General features: G+C 29.4%; 1 protein-coding gene across 1 annotated transcript; it reads right to left on the minus strand.

The window, feature by feature from the left end:
- Positions 1–9,417: 9,417 nt before the first annotated feature.
- On the minus strand, positions 9,418–10,058 carry LOC114183128 (uncharacterized). The gene has a single exon (XM_028070023.2). The coding sequence runs from the start codon at positions 9,964–9,966 to the stop codon at positions 9,634–9,636; it is 333 nt and encodes a 110-aa protein (XP_027925824.1). The 5' UTR covers positions 9,967–10,058; the 3' UTR covers positions 9,418–9,633.
- Positions 10,059–12,389: the final 2,331 nt, after the last annotated feature.

Below are 12,389 nucleotides of genomic sequence, written 5' to 3' on the forward strand. Positions count from 1 at the left end.
CTTTTTTATCAGTAGTGGACAGGTGTTTTGTCCTCAGTGCAAAAGTGACTTTATGCAGTTTAGTTAATTATTTTTGTCCATATATACTTGTTGATAATTACTGTTATATATATATACATATATATATATATATATATATATATATATATACATATATATATATATATATATATATATATATATATATATATATCCCTTTTTCTGTCATTAACAGTGTTATGAACAAACTAGAGTACCTTTTTTATTAAGCACTAACCCTACCAAAAACATGAAGGACTTCTAGAGTTCATCAGAAACTATAGGGATTGTTTCCATCAATGAGTCTTAACACATACTTTTCAAGAACTTTATGTCATATAAACTATTCAAAATTCAACTATTAAATCATAACTACATATATACTATCATAATTGTGGAGTCAAATCTTATAAAAAGAGTCATAATATGATCAAAATTCTTATTTTCAATTTGTTTAAATGAGTAAATACTTAGATAAAATAAAATGAGATCTTTCTAGAGTTAAAGTTAGTTTATGTTATGAAAAAAAAAATATTAATTGTTTTTCTATCAGTATATCAGTATTTATGAAAACATATTCTTGCGTTAATCATATCAAGCAAATATGAATTAATCTAAAATTTTTATAATATTTAAGAATTTCTTTTATTAAACTTGTTTAAAAATTATAAATCACTTACCGTACAAACTTAAAATTTGAAGAGACATGCATATGAAATCGTAGATATAGAAAAGAGTAATTTGGCACGAAAAATTATTGTTTAGATATTAATTTATAAATTAAATATTATTGGTTTCTAAAATAATATAATCAGTAATAATTTGACTATCATTAATATTAGTTATTAATGATTTGGTTACTAAATGAATTAGTGTCTGAATTGATTTTTAATTAATAAATTGTTCATAAAGTTTTAATATTATTTATGTAATTTGTGGATTATTATTATTATATATATAATAAAATAATGTATAAATTATATAAAACAATTTTATATAGGTTAAAAAAAATGTGGAAGAAAAATTCCAAATAATCCTAACTGTGTTTCAGATGCATATTCCTAAACTAAAAATTGAGTATAGGACATTACAAAATCTAGTTAGGGTCGATTTTTGTAGCATTGCCTAGTGTCCCTGTCTGGTTAATACCATTGCACATGTCTTTCATTTTTTAAAATAATAATAGACTATTTTGTATGGTCCACAAAGAATATTCTTTTCTATCCATATCACATTGATGAAGAATAATATACATGGTCTCACTTTTTCCCACAATTTCTTTGTTTAAGTATTCTTTACCCACTCAGACATGTAGATAAGAACATCTAAGATTATGTGCTGTCTAGATCTTATTCGTGAATCAAAATTTGCGACAAAGTAAGTCACAAAACCCAAATGTGGTAGTAAACAAACTATTAATGTAAACCATGTAAAAGGTCTCAGTTCACATTATGATATTTGGTTCTTCTTTTTTGTTTTATTTTTTATTTTCTTAGAATCAGTCAGAAAGTGAAAGGATTTTGGTTTTCAGAAGTTGTATCTTTCACCAAGTTATATAGAAATTTAGGTTAGTAAGAGTGCACAGATTAAAAAATAGGAAAAATGATGTTTGATACCGTTTGATAACTATTTGATAATTTGTATAATGATAAAATAGTCTTTACAAAAAATAATTTTTATATTTTTAGAAGAAAAGGAAAGTAAATAATTACAAGAAATAATATTAAATGGTAGTAAAATGAAAAATAGTGTCAAAATACCGGTATGTTTGCCGTTAAATATAAGTGTATGTTTGACGCTAAATAAATATAAGTGTATGAAATAATATAAGTGTTTGTTTGACGTTAAATAAATATGAAATTGTTGAACAAAATATATATGGATAAGGAGTAAAATAAATTTATTGTTTTAATATTTTCAGTTAAAAATGATATGACATTTCAATCTTAAATTTCATTAGTTAAATCTCTTTCACAAATCTCACTTAAAAGATTTATTAAAAGGTTTAGAATTTAAAATAATAAATTGAATAGTGTATTTACAAGGATGATTTGATGTGAAATGAGAATACCATGAAATATTTGAAAAGTGATTTAGACGCTAAACAATAAATAGTTAAAATAATAATAATTAATGAATTATTTTTTAACTTTGTAAACAATGTTTATTTCTACTATTTTAGTGGATTTTAGCTAAATGTGACTATTAATTTAGATTTGATGCTTTATGTATCTTTCAGCTAAATGTGGATTTTGGTTAAGAAAAATAATTTCTTTTGACATTAATAAAAACCAATTTAAACCTATGGGTTAATGTTTTATACAACTCTTTTAATACTTCTTTCTTTCCTTTATTATTTATTATCTCTTGTAAAACCACAATCACTAATATTTTTTCTTTGATATTTCTTGATTTGATATTATAAAAATAGATCATCTCCGATTCACACTAATAATTCATCTCTAGGTTTAACTAGACTAAATATTTTTGCATTACTGTCTAAAAAACCTTATTTAATTTTTTTACTTAAATTAAAAGGCACATATAAGCGTGTACTTACTTAAAATAATGAAGAGGAGTGATGTAATGTTGTAGAAGAGAAAGATATTAACTTCACAGTTCACATATACTAAACTAAAATATGATTACAATCCCAATCAATTTTTTACTTTTGGTGTAAAAGTTTAGAGCACTCTTAATCTTTTTCATTAAAAAAAATAATTAATGAGCATTGGCTAATAGTCCTTGGAGTTTACCTTAGTGGGAGTCTTTTCTTTTTATTTGCAAGTGTTAGGTTAAGATTTTGAGTAGGCATGATTCTATTTTAAGATCTTAGCTTCATATTTTAATAGTCTTGAGCACTAAAAATATCTTAGCTAAGTTTTGCACTTTTGGCTATTAATTTAACTTCAACATGCTAATAGTGAGTTTGTTAATGATAAGGATCATATAGTGTGAAGAATTTGAGATTGGATATTTTTACTTTATCATATAGTATTACTTTTTTTTCAATGGATTGGCATATATATATATATATAATAAATAGACACTTGGTATATTAAATGCATTATGGACTAACATGTTATAACAGTCCATTAAAAAATCTGTGTTTTATTTCCAATATACGTTAAAGAATTATTGGAGCAGTTAATATTATGTGAAGTTAGTCTTTGACCAATCAAATTTGAAAAATAAGAGATAGAAAGAAAATGACATTAAATTTATACACATTTTTTCTTATATATTATTCTACTTATCTAGTTTCCGTCAATATAAAATACATCATACTTAAATTATACTTAAAGTCCCTAATAATGAAACACATCATATTTGTTTTTGCATGACTGAAATATCATAGCAGTTTATGTCTATTTGTCTTTTTCACACTTTGAGTTGAGATCCTCTTAGTATAATCTTATCAATATGTCTTCTTTCGATAGAATAGAAAATTTATAAAGACATTCTAATATTCAAGTTATCATTTTGTTGTATATGATAAATACTTTAATAAATGCATCATTGACATACCTCATAAACTGTGACTATATATAATACCTGAATAGACCTAGACTATTATGGGCCTAGAATCTGTTGATCTATTTTATTTATGATTTTTCCGAATGATTAACTATCATTAATCTTTTTTATCTAATATAAACCTACTAATACAATATTTAAATTATACTTAAATTCTTGATAATAAAACACATCATTACGCTTAAATTCTTAATAAAATATACCGAAGTTAATTCAATTTATTTATTGTGAACCCTGAATTTGAAAATGGAATGGCCTAACTGCCTCTTCCCTTCACAATCAATATTCTAGAATGGAAAATCCAAACTTCCTGGCATTGATTATGAATAAGTACAATTTCTTTTTCACCATTTGGGATGTTTTTTGTCACTCTTGCACTTTCTTTTTCTTTTGAACCTTTGTAAATATGAATAATTTTATCATGCTCTTTTGGTTTAAAGATTTTTCTAAATTTTGCAATTAAGAAATTTACTAAATTTTACAATTTGAAAGTATCTGATATTGAATAATTTAGAAGTTGTATTTTATATAAAATTTTTCAAATTGTATAATTTAAAAGGTACTTATTTCTACGAAAATTAAATATATCCCAAGGACAAATCTTCTACTGAGATTAAGATGTTTTAGGTTAACATTTTGGTCTACTCTTCAGTCTTTTTTTACAAGTTGTGAATCTTTTTCACCTCTTCTTGCACTAGTGCAGAATTCTCATTTTACCTCGCCTTATATGCCTCGGTTGGCTAGGAACCGAAGCATATAATGGCACGGTGGCATTTTTGCAATTACAGCCAAGTTTTAGGCATCGGTTCTCCAAATACCCGAAGCCAAAGAAGGGTATAGGCCGCGGTTCGCTCAAAACCGGTGCCAAAGAGGTGTTTAGGCCTCGGTCCATCAGGACCCGAAGTCAAAAAGTGGCTGGAAGTCAGGGTATAGGCCTCGGTCCAAGGAGAACCGGTGCCAAAAAGGGTCAATGGCTTCGGTTCTTCTAACAACCGAAGCTATAGGGTTTATTTAGAGTTCGAAAATCGTGAACCCTCTTCTTTCTCCCCGCGCCAGCCTCTGCAACTCTCTCTCTCTCTCTCTCTCTCTGCTGCCTCTCTCCGCTGCACCACACCTTCCGGCTAGTGCAACCACCACGCGACCTCCTCCTCCGGCCACCATTTTGTGTCTCTCTCTCGCGCGCTCTCTCTCTCGCGCGCTCTCTCTCTCGCGTGCTCTCTCTCTCTATTGTGGTTTCTATCGTTGGGACTTCTGGCAAGGGTGTTCCATTTTGATTTGATGCAGGAACGTTATGCAGGTTCGAATCTGGTGCTGTAATGGATTTGGTGCTGCAATGAATCTGGTTCACACGCGTTCATGGCGGTCCAGTGACAATGGCTGACGACATCAGGTTTCCTGGAGCTTTCATGGCTTTTTTTGTAGTGAGCGACTTCAAGAGCGGTGTTGTTTCGTTTCTAGTGCAGGGATGGCGTTGCGGCAACGAAGATGCTGGTGCGTGGTGCTGATTTGTGGAGGTTCGTTCATGGTGTTGCTCGTCGCTGTTGTGCGTTGCAGGTGCGGTGGCTATGGTGGCGGAGCTTCTCTTCTCCTCTGGTGGCTGCTGGTGCGCGAGTATAGAGGCGCTGTTGCAGTGTAGTGGTGCGTGGAGAGAAGATGGAGGTGCTGCTCACGAACGGTGGTTGCTTGCGACGTTGACGCTGCAGTGCGAGGCTGATGGTGGTCCGACGATGTGGCTTGTGCAGGTGCGTGGTGGTCGTGACTAGTGGTGGCTGCCGGCGAGAAGGATGGAGGAGATGATGATGTGGCAATGTATGATTGGCCAGATTTAAAAAAAAGAAGCCCATATGGCCTCGGGTGTACCCAAAACCGAGGCCAAAGGGGTATCAAATTAAAAAAAAAAAAAAAGAAGCCCATATGGCCTCGGGTGGAACGTAAAACCGAGGCAAAAGGGGACTCTATGGCTTCGGTTCTTAACCGAGGCAAAAAGCTATGACCTTTTGGCCTCGCCCCAATATGCTTCGGTTCCCGAACCGGTGCAGAATATTGAAAACAACCGCTGCCAAAGGCCCTTTCTGCACTGGTGTTGTCATGGTGTCCTCTTCCAATGATAGCTTAGAGTTCTCGATGTGGGGTGCCTATAAAGACACTTTGTCGCTCAAGTTAGTTACTGCAATAAATAGTATGGTTGTAACAAAGTGAGATACGTTCTTACCTTGTGAATAGTATTATTATACTACCTAGATAGATGCAAATTGTTGAGCCTGGATATGTATGACTAGGTCATTTTAGGGTTTTGCTTAATATGTTACTTACCCTTAATTGTTATGTTGCTTGTCTTTTATCTAAGTGGATCCATATTTCAACAATGACATAAGTATGTGTCCTTAATCTATGTCAAGATATGATCTACCTTTAAATTATAGCAACATACTCGACTTCATAGTTATAGTACTCTTAATTTCAAATTACCTAATTGGAAGTTAAATTTTGCATAAAAAATTATTTTTTTTCATAAGAAAAACGTTTTGAAAAAGTTATTTCTTCGAAAAAGAAAAAAAAAATTGGATTATGGATTGTGGAATTTGCTTCTGGATTAAGCATTACAGAAGTCATTCTTGAGAGAAAAAATATCTTCCATTATAATATGGTGTGATATGTTGTCTTTTTCTAAGTAGAGAAAATGTGAGAAATAGAAAATGTATGATCAGAAGAACACACCAGGCTGCATGCTGCAGAAGAAAATGGCAATGAGGTGCAGGAAGAAACCATGGGGGTGCATGAAGAAATACCCCACTATATACTATGTAAGATTTTGATTGGTCCAAGTTACTTTTAATGACCCAACCCGTTAAAGAAGAATAAAGAATGCCGCCTTCTTTTTGCACTCAAGCATACCTCGATCGGTGTTTTATCAACGTTTTATTTCAATAATATCTTTATACATGCTTTTGTATCCTTTATACGGAAAATAAATTTCGGAACACGATGAAATTAAATTGTGATAATACTTCTAAAAACTAAAGAATTGTGAATGAAGGTTACACTAACATTTTCCATATTCTTTAATAATACATATTATTATCATATTAGCAAGTTATGATTAATTATTTAGTTTTTTTTACCTGTTTCACTCATATATATATATATATATATATATATATATATATATATATATATATATTTTGTAAACTCCTTTTTTATTTCTAATAAAAAATTATATTCTTAGTATAGACTCATGTTTTAACATGCTTATATTTTAGACTTATTTACTTGTGACTTTTATAATTAGTTTTGTGTATTATATAATATACTTCCTCAACAATTTTTATACAAAGAATAATATATAATCTCATTTTTCATATTTTTTTTCTACATGGTATCAACGATTCATGATTGAGAATGAGATTTTGTAGTAGTTTCTTTTTATTAAACCTTAAGTCCTAAGCCTTTTTCACAAGTAAATTTTTCGACGCTTCATCAGGTTTCGTTAGTTTTCTACAGATTTCATTTCATCCGATCATTTTATGCTTTTAGGCGTTTTGGGAGGTTTCACACCATGTTTTTTATGTCATTTTAAGGTATTTGTAATCCTCTAATATTAGGTTCGTATTATGTTTTGTTTGTGCTTCCACGTTATGATTTACATTTTCATTTTATATTCAATTTGTTATGACAACTTGTAAAAGTGATTCTATTCCGTCTATTAGTGTGCAATTAGAGGGTAAAAATTATTCCTAATAGAATTATGTTATGAAAAACTTTCTTTGTGGAAAGTTCATATGGGGTTATATTTAAGGTGTTAAGGCAAAACTGATTGATACAAAAAATGATGATTATGATATTGCTTTAGAGGTATGGAAAGCTGATAACTATAAAATTATCATTTGGGTTAATAATTCTGTCACACACTCGATTGACGCTCAATTGGCAAAATATGATATTGCAAAGGAGGTATGAGATCAGGACTTTTATTCTGTCATGACAACCATATATTGGCCTGCGATTGGGAAACAAGTCTAATTTCCTCTACTAATAATTCATTAACAACATCATCAACAAAAGGCAAAGGGCTATGATGCACAATTGAATCACGTAAACTTTCAAAATCATTACGCAAGGCCATAAGAAATTGAGCCAAACATTTTGATTCCCTACGAGTAATATACAATGCAAATGCACTCAATTCTACATGTTCACTCAAGGCAAGTTGATCTCATATGCTCAGTTAATACAAAACAAAAATGTGAACTGCACCATGGCACCGTGGAAGCAACGAACAAAACATAATACGAACATATTAATATTAGAGGGTTGCAAATACCTTAAAATGGCATAAAGAACATGGTGCGAAACCTCCAAAAACGTCTCAAAGCAAAAAATGAAATTGCGATAAGGTAAAATGAAATCTGCGAAAAACTAACGAAACCTAATGAAATGCCTAAAAATTTGTAAAAGAGACTTAGGGTTTGTAATTTAGGATTTAGGATTTAGAATTTGCGAAAGAGGATTAGGCTTTAGGCTTTAGGAAAGAAAAATTAGTGCAAAAATCTCTTCTCAATCATGGATCGTTTGACACTCTTAATACCCTGTAGAGAACAAAAAAAATATATGAAAAAGGAAATTGTGTATTGATTTTGTAGAAAATGTTATAAAAGATGTGTTACACATAAAACAAATCATAAAATTTATAAGTAAGTGAGAGCCTAAAACACGGACATATACTAACAAAAGATAGAAAAAAAAATTATACTCATTGAATATGAATAAAGATGAATTTTCTTTTAAAATGTTATGAGATAATAAAATTCATCCCATCACCTCAGTTCTCATCCCTAGTAAATACAACCACAGAACCTATCAAATTAAAAATAAATGTATAATTATAGTAATATATTTTAAATATTTTGTACCCGTAAAATTCTGGATAAAAATTATCTACACATTTAGAATATATAAGACTTAAATTATAAATAAAAAACCTTTATAAGTGGTTTTTATAAATACCTAATAGATTAATTCGATTCCAGCTGCATGGATCCATACAACCTTAATTTTTAACAAGGGATGTTGAACTACTTTGACAACAAAATTTATATTTGTAAAGTTGAAAAAAATCACTGTTTTAAAGAAAAAACATACGTCTCCATAGTTTGGATCCAAACAGATAATCTTAATAATTTTAGAGAAAAAAAAATGATATTATCATATTATCCTTCGCTAGGGGAAAAGTCTCAAGAGAGGAGTGTTCAAAACTTCAGTGGCGGCCATACCTATTAGAATTATTCCATCACAATAACACTTTTTGGAGGTTCCTTTTGAGAAGTTTTCTGGTCTGTGACTCTGATTTTTCAAGTTATTTTTTATTTTTGGTCAAATAAATTATAAGTTACCTAAAATATTAATGTGTGGTTACTGAATTTGATCAATCTAATATTGACACTAATATATGAAATTTCTAATCTAAAAAATATGTTTTGTGTAAGCACTATAGAAAGATTGATAGATTATTCTTGTGGTTAAGTACCCTTTTCTTTCATTTTTTTTCTCGTCTAAAGTGAAAAAAATAAAAAGAAGAACATTTAAGAATAAAATAAGAAATTAGTGGTTAAAATTATAATAAAATACACGTATAAGTAAATTTAATAATTATTATTAATTAAAAATTATTATTCTTCCTTCTATTCTCTAAAATACATATTAGACTATATATATTTTCCTTTCTGGTGGGAATAATTTTAACTTCTCACCTTTGACTTCAGAAAAATAACCCAACCCTGCTATATTATCACCCAAAAACAAAACCTTCTGCTAAGTATATACGTGTTTTCACAAAGTACGGAAGACTAAATTCACACTGACATATACAGAAGATGAATACAATCCAAACCTAGTACTATATATAAGACATTTTCTTCCTGTTAATCACAGTGCAGTATACAACAAGCTAACGAAAACTACAACAAAAACATTATAAAGGTGTCAAAATAAGGAATTTGTTTTCTTTTCTTTGTTGTATATATGGAAGTAAATAGATAGATACATGCATATATATAGATAGATGTGTAGGAATTGAAAATTTCAATTGTTGTGTGAGGGTGTGATCTTGATAACAAGGCCTGGGAAAACATCATCAGGGTCATGGATGTGAGGGTTTTTTTCCACTATGAAGGGATCACCACATTTATCACTGATTGTGTGAAGTGTTTCTCCTTCTCCAACCACATAGATTTCATCACAAGCCTTCGACAACACTCGTTTACCCCTCAGCTTCCCTTCATCATCCTCCCCAACAACAGAACTGTCACTGAATATGCACAGCAATATGAGGGTCACAAGAAAACATGCACACAACCATGATGCTGCATCAGCCATGGCTTTTGAACTTGATGCTTTTCTTGGATTCAAAGCCATCACTTAGCGAAAGAGAGAGAGAAAGAGAAAGAAATATGAAGTTTTGGAGTGAGGAAGAGAGTGAGTTTTGGTGATCTATTAGAGATGATAGGTTGTACAAAAGAGACAAAGTGTTGAACACCTTTTATAACCCAAATTTTCTCAATTTAATTAACTTCTATTTATTTTTTAGATATAAAAATGTGATAAAATCATTCTTTATGGAACTTTTTTCTTCTTTCTATGTATTTTTATGGCCAAAATTTTAAAACACTGATCTGTAAAAAATTATTATATATTAGTATGACTTTTACATGTTAATTTTTCAATTATTAATGCTTTGAATCTAATATTATTTAATGCAAAGTTAAGACAGTCAAATAATACAATAATTGATCATCGACTTATATGTCAAGTTTTCTTCTTATCATATTTTAACTTTTAATTTCTATGTATTTTTAAAGTTAAAAAGTTAACACAGTCGATAAGTCCAAATTATTATTGTTATAATTTTTATATGAATTTCAGCCACTAAATAAATACAGAAGAAAAACAGTATTATTCGTACTTTAATTTGGGTTACTTATATATTCGACATGTATATATCTAATATATAAAGCACTCTTTTATGATAACAATAATTTATAATTATTTTTATGTTAGACAATTTGATTTTGGACTTAAATAGTAATAATTATATATTCATATTTTTTAAAAATTATTGTACACTTTTAAATATACACAATATATTATTTTTAAAATAATTGTATTGACTTATCAAATACACGTCGTATCTGTTCTAGTACACCCGATAAATCTCACATCGTTGAAGAGTCGAGATCAAGCGCAATTTAAATATTATTTCATCTCTTCACCCTTTGAGGTGTCTCTTAAGAACAAACTGTGATAGAATTTCATGCTTCAAAGCAGATAATACCTTGGGATATAAGAAAAAAATAGTTAGATTCTTTCTTGTAATAAAATAATATTAGCTCAAGTTAGAGAAATCCCAATATTAAGTATTTGTAAAGAGTATTCCCATATGAGTTTTACCTTTGGTATCAACCCTCTTTTATATTACTTGACTCTAGTGTTTTTATTACTCTTAAAGACCATTTTTATTCTTTCATCAATACCTATAAATCCCATGAATATCCTATCAAACTCACATTCATTGCAGCCTCTCATTTCCCCATGGAGGCTCTTGAAATCCATTTGGAATGTACAATTATTACCCTAAGTCCATATGTGATGTATGTTTGTACCCATAAGTCCAAATGTGATGTACGTTTGTACCTCTGAGCTCACATGTGATATACGTCTGTACATCTAAGTTCACATGTGGATTGAGCCGAGATGTATCTTATCCTTGTTGAGGTCGGAATGTACTCATCTCTAGGTGAGATGGAGATGTACCCAGCTCTCCTATACAATATTATATATGAGATGGTGAAATTTTATATATAACTATTTAATAAATAAATATTTTAGAAAACAACACAATGTTAATGGGTTGTAATTAAACGTCTTACACAAAATAAGCGAATTTTTTGAAAAGAATTTGTTTTAATAAGCGAATTTTCTAAAATTAATTTGTTTTAAACTTTTGGGTTATTTCTGCCTCTTTCTTTAAATTTGTAGTTTAATTGGTTCTAAAATTGTTCTACCACAAAAATGTAAATCAAAACATTATATTTAGATTTCTTAAGTACTATCAATCATTATATATATATATATATATATATATATATATATATATATACATATATATATATATATATATTAATATGTGGTCCAAAAATGATTAAACAATAGATGATATGATAAATTCAATAGATAATAAATTTTATTAAAGTAAATTTTGGACGAATCTAATATCATATTAAAAAGTGAATTTTAAATTTAACTAATTTTACAAAATTGATTTGTAAAGTGAGATTTATACTTATTTATATATTATAAATTTATTTTATCTCTAATCGGTATAAATTTTAAACCAATGTTGATGAAGCAACAATGACCACATTTGTAATGGAAAAAACAAGGGGAATTTCATGGGGTCATCTTCGTATGAATGCAGAGATAGCCATAAATAGAAAAGATTGGTTCTAGACTCCAAATTATATATTGCTTGTGTGAATAAACTGAAAGAAGAATGCAATTTCCAACTAATTAGAAGTGCTACGATTGTGGTTTAGTGGATAAAAAGATAACGAAATTTGAGGTAAATAAAACAAGAGTTTAGTATTTGAATTATTATAGGAATCACCTTAGACTCCACAACATTGATTTAAAAAAGTTTGTGTTAATTAATAAGGTGGATGAAGTAGAACCACAAGTATCACTAATGGAGAATCATTATAAGATAGAGAGGGACAAAACTATGGTATTGTCGATTATCTTTAAAACATAATGGAAGGTGACTAGGAGAGTAGTAGTATGTT

The sequence above is a fragment of the Vigna unguiculata genome, chromosome 5 (genome assembly GCF_037176805.1).
Source record: "Vigna unguiculata cultivar grain cowpea cultivar isolate G323 ecotype 2 chromosome 5, ASM3717680v1, whole genome shotgun sequence".
Taxonomy (NCBI): Eukaryota; Viridiplantae; Streptophyta; class Magnoliopsida; order Fabales; family Fabaceae; genus Vigna; species Vigna unguiculata.

Excerpts from the sequence above, each read along its gene's own strand:
- LOC114183128 (XM_028070023.2), bottom strand. The coding sequence starts at position 9,966 with ATGGCTTTGAATCCAAGAAAAGCATCAAGTTCAAAAGCCATGGCTGAT.